Source organism: Hylobates moloch, unplaced genomic scaffold (assembly GCF_009828535.3).
Source record: "Hylobates moloch isolate HMO894 unplaced genomic scaffold, HMol_V3 SCAFFOLD_5, whole genome shotgun sequence".
Classification (NCBI taxonomy): domain Eukaryota; kingdom Metazoa; phylum Chordata; class Mammalia; order Primates; family Hylobatidae; genus Hylobates; species Hylobates moloch.
In genome coordinates, this window is record NW_026652280.1 from 151467165 (window position 1) to 151479513 (window position 12349).

Genomic DNA, 12349 nt, shown 5'->3' on the forward strand with positions numbered 1-12349 from the left:
ATGTCTAAAACACCAAAAGCAATGGCAACAAAAGCCAAAATTGACAAATGTGATCTAATTAAACTAAAGAGCTTCTGCACAGCAAAAGAAACCACCATCAGAGTGAACAGGCAACCTACAGAATGGGAGAAAATTTTTGCAACCTACTCATCTGACAAAGGGCTAAAATCCAGAATCTACAATGAACTCAAACAAATTTACAAGAAAAAAACAAACAACCCCATCCTTGTTTGCTCTTTAGGCCTGTGGTCATCCTCTTTGAATTTAGAGAAATGGGTCTCAACTTGGGGCAATTTTTTCCCCCATGGCATATGTAGAAATGTCTGAAGACACTTTTGATTGTCATAACTCGGGAGTGTGTGCATTAGTGTTCTCTGTTAGGGAGTGTTCTCTGTTAGGAAGAGAACCAATCAGATATAGATATAGATATATGAAATTATGGAGGCTGGGAAGTCCCATGATCTGCTCTCTACAAACGGGAGACCCAGAATAGCCAGTGGTAGAGTTCAAAGGCCTGAGAGCTAGAGAACTGATAGTACACATTCCAACCTGAGTCTGAAATCCTGAGAACCAGGAGCACCAAGGACAGGAGAAGATGGATGCTCCAGCTCAAGCAGTCAGGCAGAGAGCAAATCCTCCCTTCCTCCACCTTTTTGCTCTATTCAGGCCTTCAATAGATAAGATGATGCTACTCACACTGGGAAGGGCTATCTGCCTTTCTCAGTCTACTGGTTCAAATGGTAATCTCTTAAGAAAACACCCAGACACACCCAGAAAGAATGTTTAACCACATATCTGGGCATCCCATGGTCCAGTCAAGTTGACACATAAAATTAACTATCATAGGGGATGTTACTGGCATCTAGGGGGTAGAGACCAGAAAGCTGCTAAACATCCTACAATGCATAGGACAGCCCCCCATCCTCTCAACGAATGTCAACAGTGCCAAGGTTGAGAAACCTTGATTTAGAGGATATCCAAGATTCCTTTGCTAACCTTATTTCTCTTGCCAAAATCAAAACACACAATTATCCTTCAATTTTCATGGTTTCCTGCCTGTTTTTTCCCATCTGTCTTTCAATGGCAAAACTATTTTGTCTCATAGAACCATTCCTGTCTTCCAACTAGGAACCAGTATGGAGGGCGGATTTCTCATTTCTCGAAGGCAGTAGGCACCTTAGGTATTCTCCCACCACATTGTGCAAAACTCTAGTATAAAAAAATGGCAGGTTTGCATGCATAGGCTGGTTTCATAACTGACCCAATAGCATCTACGACCTCTTGTTCTGACAGCGACAGGTTACCTAAGTAGATCACAGAGCACTTGGTATGACATGGAAAGGGGACTAAATTAGTGCTATATTTTTGCAAGCTTCTTGACCTAAAAGTTGCTACTGTTTTTACCAATATGGCTGGAAAAAATATATACTCAGTGGAAGTCTTGTTGAAATAAAATACACTCCTAAATCAATTTTCTATTTCACCAAAGGATCTTTAATCACAGAGGTGAACACTAGAAGTAACATAATGAGAAAAGAAAATGAACAATGTTCTAGGAAATAAACCCATAGCTGTCAAACACAAGTCTACATAATTCAGCCCAGGAAAACGTAATTATTATCTGTCCACCACAGACTTAGGCTCCATCTCCAAGTAACGATCTAAATTTTTTTTTAATTTAAAAATTAAAAAACAATTCTTCATGTACATTCTGTCTTGGTTCTTTTGCATATTATTCTTTAGGCACAAATCCAAAGCCTGCTAATAGTGGGGAATTAAATAGGGCCAGTAAAAACAAGCCCAATTTAAGGAGACCTTTGAGAGTAAAAGGTTATAGTTGGAAGCCAGCTTGCCGTGGTTGGAATCGTTGCTGTCAGTTTGGGGAAAAAGCTCTCCTTAGGTGTACGCCGAATGCCGTCAGCTGCTGTCCTCAAAGCTGCTACTATTTCGGCAAGAATGAAAATGCATGGGGCTCATGGGATCGGATACATAGCCTGCGTCAGAAAAAAAGTTCAGTTGTTACTTACTAGTCTCTCAGTACATCCCCCAATTTTTTATAAGCAGCCTGAACCAGGCAGGTCTTCCAGATCATGTGAACAGAGAATCTGGACAACGGTTGCTGGTGAGCGGTTGCAAAGCACAAGCAACATTTACAATGAAAACAGAGAGCTGAGACCAGGCAAATATGAATGATGAATGTCTAATTTGGACCCAAGCTGGCCAGGTGGCATTTTGGGTTTGGAGTAAAGAGGGGTACAGCTCAGGCAGATGTATGTCATCTGCCTGATGTATGTCAGGATGGCTAAAAGCACAGGCTTTCACGTCAGGCAAATCTGGGTTTAAGCACGAATTCCACTACTTGCTGGCTCTGTGACTTTTGTCAGCTTAACCTTTCTATGCCTCGGTGTGTTCATCTGTAAATGGGAGAAACAATAGCCCTTATTCATAAGGTTGGCAATTCACCTAAGACAATTAGCACTGTCTGATACCCAGTGAATGCTAAACAAACGATGGCTATAAAAAGGAAGGTAAAGAAAAAGGAGAGGTCAGGTGCAGTGGCTCATGCCTGTAATCCCAGCACTTTGGGAGGGCCCAGAGAGCGAATCATGAGGTCGGGAGATTGAGACCATCCTGGTCAATATGGTGAAACCCCGTCTCTACTAAAATACAAAAAATAGCTGGGTGTGGTGGCATGTGCCGGTAGTCTCAGCCACTCAGGAGGCTGAGGCAGGAGAATCACTTGAACCCGAGAAGCAGAGGTTGCAGTGAGCCGAGATCGCACCACTGCACTCCAGCCTAGCAACAGAGCAAGACTCCGTCTCAAAAAAAAAAAAAAAAAAAAAAAAGAAAAAGAAAAGGAAAAGGAAAGAGACTTTCTTTCTCAAACCAGATGGCTTTGTTTTCTTCTCCCTGGTAGCCCAAATTTTAAAGGTACATAAAATTCTTAGGTCTAAATACCAGTGGCATTTGATGCCCTTTGAAGCAATAGCCTTGGATGTGTCCAGAGAATGAACCTAGTGGCTCAGGATCAGGCCACTGTCCGAGAGAACCACAGGGCTAGGTACAGGGAAGCAGTTTTCTTTTCACTGTGAAGCAAGAAAGCCATTCATTGCTTCTGTGAAAGTGAGTACATTTGTCAATAGCTATTGCTGCTTTTGCTCCCCTTTGATAGCCAAGTTTTCATAACCAACCCAGTCATCTACATTTTCATTAAGACATCTAGCAATATGCAGTTGGATCGAAATATTTATTTTCATAAGAAAGGTCTCTTGGCAGAATATCTTAGGTAGCACAAAAACTCTCTTAAGAGAAAATGCCACTGATAGTGATACTCCTGTCAACTGGTCTCTCTCACTCACCTCTTTTGGGACTGGCTCTGGTCAGATGTGAGGAAGGTTATGATGGGGGAGGATGAGATGAGGGGCGGTAGGATACATATCAGCGGATCTAAATTCTGCGTAGACTAAAACAAAATCTACCTTCTACAGCAAAATATGTTCTGTATCCAGGCTAAAAATGAGACTTCATTTCAGGCATAGATAGATGCTTTCATAAGCTTGTAATAGTTTTATGACCATAATCAGCTTTCTAATGTACCACATGCAATTTTACTGGCCTGTGATGTTCCAGTGCCTCTTGCCCCACAGGACTCCAGTGGAAATTTGATTGTGGACATATGTCCCAAAAGGGTGGGTGGGCTCTACCCTCAGGAATGATCAGCAAAATCAGTAAGGTATTGAGGCTAGCATTTATTACTGATGCCATTATTGCCAGAATGTAAGAACAGATGTGTCAGATTGTGGGCCCACTCAGTTTAAGAAGAACTCAACTGAAATTTGACCATAGGCTTTAGGAAAAGACTGAACGAAGTCTGCATGTTTTGCTACTTTAAGGTAAAAGGTCTCAAGTACAGAGAAAACAGCTATGTGTTTCATTTTATCTCCATTTTCGAGCTCTGCTCTTTGGTGGCAAAGCAGGGGGAGAAGAAGCTCATAAAATTGCTGTTACATTGCAATCAGTTTATGAAATAGAATAAAGGGCAATTAAAGGGTTCTTTCTTGTATGATGTGATGCTCCTAATGGGAGATATCAAATGTATCTTCTTTGTTTATAGGTACTCTCACTCCATCCAAACACCCTCCATGTTTTCTTTCATCCCTGAGACAGGTGTGCATAGGAAAACCCAAGTTTGCATTATTACATCACATTTGTCTTACTTCTCCATCTTGGGGGACTTTTTCTTTAAGAAACAAATTAAGTTAAAGAAATGCTTCATCTTGAAACCTTACCACAAAAGGAAAGACTTCTGGCCAAAGCACATGTTTCAAAGGTTGCCCTATGTTTTGTGGTTGTGAAGTTACATCTGTAAAGGTTTGAAAAATGATATTATATCTATTAAAAAAATGTGAGGATGTGACACTTGGAGTGGATTTTCCTCTCGAAAGGATCTGTTACTGGACTGGCCAATTATGTTGGAAAGCTGATGATGAAAAGCACTCATCTGCATTCTAGACACGTATTGGGAGTCAGAAGACTCATCTGCATTCTAGACACATATTGGGAGTCAGAGGCACAAAATTTCCCTTTTTGAAATGTGCCCAAGTAGTTTGTCTGCATCTATTCAGAACATATATTTTTCTTTGTTTCTTAAAAGGTTTCTAATGCCTTAGGTAATGAGTCTCTGCAGATGAGGTGAATTGGTGAGGATCCCAAAGCCGAGGGTCTCCCAGGTCTATTGCCCCCGACCCAGGCTCACATCATCTAATTTATTCTCTCCCAAACCCAGCTCTTATAATAAATCTGATCTCTTTAACTGACAGATAGTTTTTCAGTCCTTCAAATAGTCAAAGGAAGTTGCAATGGATAAATTGGCCCATTGTGCTAAAATTCCAATTAAACATAGTGCCTCTCAGGCTTAAAGGTTGGTAAAAGGACATCCCAGCCCTAACACATTGATATGGCAGCTGATGATAAAGGCAACTGTCCATCCTCTGGCTTCCAGAGGCCTGAAAAAAACTTTGTTAATTATTTCAAAGAGCTTTATTAATTCTTTCTGAAGAAGTCCTGTGTAAAATGGATCCCATCAAACTGTCCCCTCACCGCCTCTCCAGCTGTTTGAAGGAATGGCTGGATTTGCATTTTACCCTTGAGTCTTGGCTAAAGGGGAAAAGCTCTCCCAACATATGATGTAATTGTGAAAATTCGTCTCTTGTTTTTCCTCTCCCTACCCACACACACTTAATGTGGGGCTTAGAAGCAATGGACTTAATAAAATTTTGACAAAGTATTTGGAATATCATGAGAGGAAAGAGTTTTTTTTTTTTTTTAAAGAGTTGTACTTTTTTCTATGTACACAAACATACAGGCACTCACACATAATCACACATATACTTACACACTCATGCACACTCACACATGCACACACACACATTATTAACCTTAAAGGTAAAGGAGTTATAAAAGACATATAAAATCAAATTTGATACTTTTATATTTTTAAAGCATCTGTCATTTTGGATATTACAATATGCAACGTTTTCTCCCTTTTTGTCAAATAGACATCACCTTCCTAGGGGTAGTTTTCTTAACAAACCTAAAGAATCTGTCTACTTACCATATTTGTCAATGGGTGTGTATTGAAGACTTCTTTTCATCTCCTCCAAAGACAGACCTTGAGAGGAATATTGTCCAGCACTGGAAAATTAATAAAACACATAGTTTCACAGTGTGGTGATCTGATAATAACATTTTTATAAACACAGAATTTTTCCACTCAACATAGATCCCAGAGAAATGGCAAAGTGATACAAAGTAGCTTTTATCTTAAAGGTGACTAGTTGGGGAAGAGTTCAGAATTATTTGGTTTAAGTCATATCCAAGTGTGAGTCCTGGCTCTTAAGCATAGGTTCCAATTTCTAGCAGTATAACCTTAGGTATGCCATCCTTTCTGAGCCTCAGTTTATTTATCTGTAAAATAGGAAAAGAACCTAAATGATTTCCAGTTTGTGCTTGTAATCCTTACTAAAAAGAACTAAAACAAGAACATTATTATGTTAGTAATAATATAAACAAAACACATCCCAAGAAGTATTATTATATTATTTTTATGATAATGATAAGATATAGTGATAATACTCATTGCATGATTCTTTTGTGTTTTTATATATATCACTTTACATATAATATAATATCATTTCCTTATTTTATAGATAACAAAACTGATACTGGAACAATTAAGTAACTTGTCATGCAGGTTTGCTAATAGCTCATCCAGGATTCAAATCCTTGTCTTTTAGATTCCAAAGCTGATGTGTTTATCTACTATCAATATGAATTTCCTAATGATTCCTACTCTTTATTGATCCTTCTCCTTTCTCAAACTCCTCCTTCTCTTTTGCCGATTTGGTAAATGGGGTCACTTCCTTCCCAGTTCATCTGACTCAAAACCTGAATTTATCAAAATCCTCATCCTAACATCTAACTACATCTGTCAGTTAATTATATATCTATAATCTCTCTTGCATCCATTCATCATTTGTCATTCTCAAAGCAACTACCCTAGGTCCCCCCAGAACTTCACCATGGCTGTAGAAGAACTCTTAATTCTCCCAGCCCCCAAGCCAGTTCTTTCCATTTCAGTTACCAGTATTCCATCATTCAGTTACCTTGAGCCAAAATTCTTGGAGTCATCCTTGGTAATAGCTTCTTTCTCTCACATTTCTCACTCAATTCAAGTCCTTTTAGCTCTGCCTCCAGAATATAATCCTAATCTATCCATCTCTCTCCAGCCTCAAGGCCTAGACTAATCTTTTCCTCTTCGGGCTTTTGCAGTTTGCCACCTAATTGATCTTCCTGCTTTCACTTCTGTCTCTATATAGTCCATTTTTCATATATTATCTAGGGTGATCTTTTCAAAATATAAACAGATTACATCATTCACCTACTTAAAACTTTTCAATGGCTTCCCAGTTCATTTGGAATAAAATACAAATGCTCTACCTATAAGGTTCTGGTCCTTCCTACTTCTCAAACTTCAACCCGTACCCCACTCCCCATCTTTTGCTAAATGCTTCTTTTTGGCATTCTTTCTGTCTCTTGAACCCTCCAAGCTCTTTCCCAATTCAGAGCTTCTGCATTTGTTAACTCTGCTTGCAATGCTCTTCTTAATAAACGCAAATCCCCTTTTGCTGAACACTTGCCCTGCCTTCATCTATGACTGCCTCCTCTGCCATTTAGGCCTCAGTTCAGGCCTGAATGGCAGAGGAGCCAGTAATAGATCCTGACCAGCATTCCGAGTGACTACTTCTCTGCCCATGGCCACTCTCTATCACATCACATCGCCTTATTTCCTTCTTTCAGAACTATAGAAAATTATCTTGTTTATTTATCTGTTTACTTATATACCCTCTATATTCTTTCCACACAATGAGGGTGGGGACTCGTTTCTCTTGTTCCCTGCTATGTCCTCAACACTCAGAACAGTGCCTGGTACATAAGAGAAGCTTAACAAAGAGTTTTTGGAGCATTTAATAGAATTAATAGATCCTTAAATGACATTCTACCCCGCAGTCATTCAATACTCCCTGCAAAGGGTCTTATTATAATAAAAGCCTTACCACAGCATTCCCCTGCAATCCCCAAGCTGATACACCATGTCCTCTATAGCCCTACTTGGGTCTCTGTGTCTTGTATTCTACAATTCCTCAACTTTTTTTTTACCCAAGTTCAAGCCAGACTAATAAACTGAATTTTGCAAACATTCCTCAATTTTCTCTTCTCTATGACTGTGGCTGGCTGCTCTCAACTGCTTGAATATGCCTATTTATCCCTGACAGGAAGCAGTATAGTGCTATGTTTAAGAATGAGCATTCTAGTGCCAGACTCCTTGAATTTGAATCCTGACACCATCACTTACTATCTTGGCAAGTTATTTAACTATTCTGTACCTCAGTGATGCAACTATAAAATGGGAATTATAACAAGACTTAGCTTATAAAGTTAATCATGAGAATTGAAAGAGTTAATAAATTTAAAGCACTTTGAACACTGCTGAAATTTAGTAAGCACTCAATAAAGGTCCAACTCAAAGTTGGCATCTTCCTTGAAGCCATCTTGAAAACTCCCAGTCAGAATTAACCTCTTCCTCTTCCATACCCCTCTAGAACTTGATAATTCTACCACAGTACTCATCAGAGTCTGCCTTAGTGTAGAATTATCTGTATTTGTATGCTAGTGAACCTTATTACACAGATGGCTCCTGGAGGTCAGAGATTATGTCTGACATCTTTAGATTCCCCACAGGGGTTAGCCAGTACTCTGCAAATACTTAAAATAAAAGTATGTTAAATTAAATAAAATTAAATTATTACAAAATGTTCATTTGGAGACATCAGATTTTCCTGAAAGCTAACATCAGTTCACACTGATTAATTCTTTCTACCTGCCTTAAAAATGACTGCATCTTTGGCCTCACTTCCTTAAGCTATAGAGTAGAGATGCTGTTTTTTAGAAGAAAGCGATACTTAAAAAGAAGACAAAGTATTGGCTTAAATGGGACATGATGTGTTCTCAATCAACATTAAATATGGCAATAGAATGTCACTCAAGACATTTTTCAAAATACAATTTCCCTTATTAATATACCTAACTTCTTTAGAACTCTATCTCCTTTTAAGAAATGTACTCTACACAGTAGTCTTGGCAATACAAGATAATAGGAAATAAATATTTTATCACCAAAATGGCTATCTGGTTTCCTCTGAATAAAAGCTCATATCCAAGCTGCTTTGTTTGTTCAGTTGCTAAATGCAATCCATGTCAGGGGACTTAACCTTTTTGCCCAAGAGATACCACATAGGCTGGCTCCAGATGCTGTTCTAGGATGACAGACAGATGGAAGCTACCCACGCCCAGGTCAAACAAAACAGAAGAAACCAGACCCTGATCAATGGAACTAGCTGTTTCCACCCATGTGCATCCAGACTTCAGCAAGCGTTTCACAGATGCCCGGATTTAGAAGATACATCAGGACCTCTATTTGCTGAAACTGTGGTCAGTGAAAATAAGGAACTTACAGTGATGCAGCTGCCTCAGGAATTCAACAAAAGTAAATGCAAACTAATGACAGGTAAGGAAAGCACTCAATTTTGCAAGTATTTCAACATTGCTGGTCAACTAGGTAGTCTTCTTTATGCTACAAAGATGATATATATCATAGATAGCCATATATATGAATTACTAGTTCCTATATGGGTAATTTTGTGGATGTAAAATGAAATTTTATTTTATAAAAAGAGAATAACATAGTCTTTAGGTTAGTTTTTGCATACTACCATGTTATATTAGTATGTATTATTTTAGTGCTAATTCAAATTAGCTCCATGATGTATACATAAATATAAAAATTATCATCAGTCACTGTTTTTATAAAGATGCATTAGGATATGAATAATTTATTAAAATGAAGAACAGAAACAGATTTTTTAAAACATATTTTTACTAATTAATTCATGCTTTAGGGGTATAGATGTCCTAGAGAACATCTGCCAATTAGACCAGTTCACACTCAAATCCACAATATGAAAACTGTATTTTGGAGTGTGCATGCCATTTAGGCCATGGCTTGTCAGAACAAACTAGCCTGTTTGCAAATGGTCACATTGTCTGTGAATGAATTAATGCCCCCTGGGTAAAGACAGGAACCAGGGCATTTAAAACTAATGACAGAAGAGCTAAGAAGAATGGGAAAAGTGCTGGAAGATAATATATGCAAATATAGACTCAACTCCCCAAAGCAGGAGTAAGACAGCCTACAAACTAGGCTAGTGAGTAAGTAGCCTAGGCAAAGCTTCAGAAAGGAATGATTTAAATAGAAATTTTCTGCACTCTTAGAAAAATACTGATTACTAGGAGCTACCATGGATACATTAAGAAAAGAAAATCATTCTAGATTTACTTTATTATTTTTTTGGTGAAGATAAATAATAAGAGGAAATCAACAGGCTAGAACATACAACTGGATTCCAGCAGAGTGTTGGACAGAATTACTCCTGACTGCTTTGTAAGTAAGAAGGGGAGATCTATGCCAGATGATGAGTGGTTAGATTGAATTGTGACTGACTGAATATCCACAGCTGACACAGTCTTCAAATGGTGAAGGCATTTCATATAGATGACATTCCCACAGAGTTAAGTTGAGCCTTAGACATCAACAATAATTAAAACAAAACACTGCATTTCCTAAGATTAGAACTGTCCAAAAATAGATTGAATTGTTCTAGTAGGGGATACTGCTCCATCCCTGGAAGTCTGTAAGCTAAGGACTGAAGCACCTCTTGGCTCCAGGTGCTGTAGAGGGATCCAGACACCTACCTGGAGGTCACAAGATGTGACAAGTGATGTCCCAGATTCCTCCATTTCTTACATTCTGTGATTCTTTTTTTGTTTGTTTGATTTGAGACAGAGTCCCTCTCAGTCACCCAGGCTGGATTGCAGTGGTGCAATCTCAGCTCACTGCAATCTTCACCTCCCACACTCAAACAATTCTTGTGTGTCAGCACAAGAGTAGCTGGGATTACAGGCATGTGTCATCATGCCCGGCTAATTTGTTGTATTTTTAGTAGAGATGTGGCTTCATCACGTTGGTCAGGCTGGTGTCGAACTCCTATTGATCTACCCACCTCGACCTCCCAAAGTGCTTGGATTACAGGTGTGAGCTACAGAATTCTGTGATTCTTTATAAGGCATTCGTGAATCATGTAGACTTTGAGAAGCTAGCTTTGGCATGTTGGAAAGGCAGAGTGAAATTACACAGTCCCCATTTAGGCAGGAGATTTTTAGCTTCCTTATCTGACGTGTCCAACATTTGGCCAGGGCTGAATGCCTGATTTTTACATACGTGCCGCAGCATATCTGGCTATACGTTACCACTGCTACTCAGCGTGCTGTTAGTAGCTTTTGTCTAAATACATTTCATTTGAAATGGTAACTGAAACGTGCTATATGCCTGAAGGAACCATTGCATTTAGTGCTCCATTTCAAAGGAGGAACTACATTTCCATTTAAGATGAAGCAGAGGAAACTGTAGAGAAACCGCTTTCACATAAACCCATCGTTAAGGATTTGAATGACAGGTTGTGTAAGGCTGGCATTAGGAAATCCAGAGCTGCTTAACAAGAATTCTTCTATAAAAGAAATTTGTAGAATATTCATGTTGCCATGCTTACAGGATAGAGGAGATACTCCTGAAACTCTGTGTAATTTAATCCAAAGAGATATGTTGTTAAGCAAGTCCCAAGAAGAAATACGAAAAATAATGTCTGAAGAGACTGGGGAATTCTGGTGCCATCTCTCTAGTGTGGTGGGACCAGGCAGTGTCACAATGAATCCAAATGGCCCCATTTAGAGCCTTGAAAACAGACAGTGTTGTGGCTTCCAAACTACAGCCTGCCAAATGTTTTTGGTATTGGAGCAATGAATCATGGTTTTGGCTGTGGGATTTCATGAATCCTCAGAATATTTGCTGGTGCCACAATTGCTTCTGAATGAATTGCATTCCAAAGAAGACTTCAGATGGGTATGCAGTCCAAAAGGAATCATTTTTTAAAATCACATTCTTCTGAGTGTGGCTTTTGCAAACTTGGGAACTTTGATTTGGTGAATTATAACAGACGTATACTATTTTACAAGGCTTGAAAGTAGGAGTGAAATTAAAACAATTAAATAAAAATAAAGAGACCCAGAACATTACGTTCTACTATGATATAATAATAATAATTTCTAATACTTGCAGAAGGCTTTCTAGCTTGCATATACTTTTCTATCGATTAGCTTGTAACATTTTTATAAAATCCCTGTGGAGCGTCTGGGAAGGAATTAATTTCACCTGCGTTTTGGGGATGCAAAGTCAGGCTCAGAAAGTTTGAATGACTTGCAGAAACTCACAGAGCTAGCCAGAGGCAGAAACTGAACTTGAAACAAAGTTTTTCAGACTTTCATTCCATACTCTTTCTACTAAAACACACTCCATTTAATAATAGCACATGTCAAACTATTGTTCAGTTACCATTTTGGGAGCTCATTGAATTACAGAGCTGATAATAAGTTAAAGGGTTTTGGATTATTTGCACATAAAGATGAACACTAAATTCTTCTTAGAGAAACATCCCTTATAATCAGAGCAAAATCAGAATCAGCTTTCTCATGTTTGCTTGATCTTTAAAAAAATGATACTTTCCTTTATCCAACAATTGCTTGCTGTTACCTTGCTATGATTCTAAAACATGAGATACACATGCACTAAACTTTCTAAATGAGAAATTTATTATTCCTCTCAACCCTCTGATCTTGT

At 38.6% G+C, this 12349-nt stretch overlaps 1 protein-coding gene across 1 annotated transcript in view; it reads right to left on the bottom strand.

The window, feature by feature from the left end:
* Positions 1 to 1471: 1471 nt before the first annotated feature.
* LOC116469888 (fucose-1-phosphate guanylyltransferase) overlaps positions 1472 to 12349 on the bottom strand; it is a 341977-nt gene continuing 331099 nt past the window's right edge. Inside the window, exons 26-27 of the mRNA XM_032155579.2 lie at positions 5615 to 5694; positions 1472 to 1994 (exon numbers count right to left, since the gene is read on the bottom strand). Coding sequence (XP_032011470.1) covers positions 1918 to 1994; positions 5615 to 5694 — 157 coding nt within the window. The 3' untranslated portion in view covers positions 1472 to 1917. The remainder of the gene's footprint in view (positions 1995 to 5614; positions 5695 to 12349) is intronic.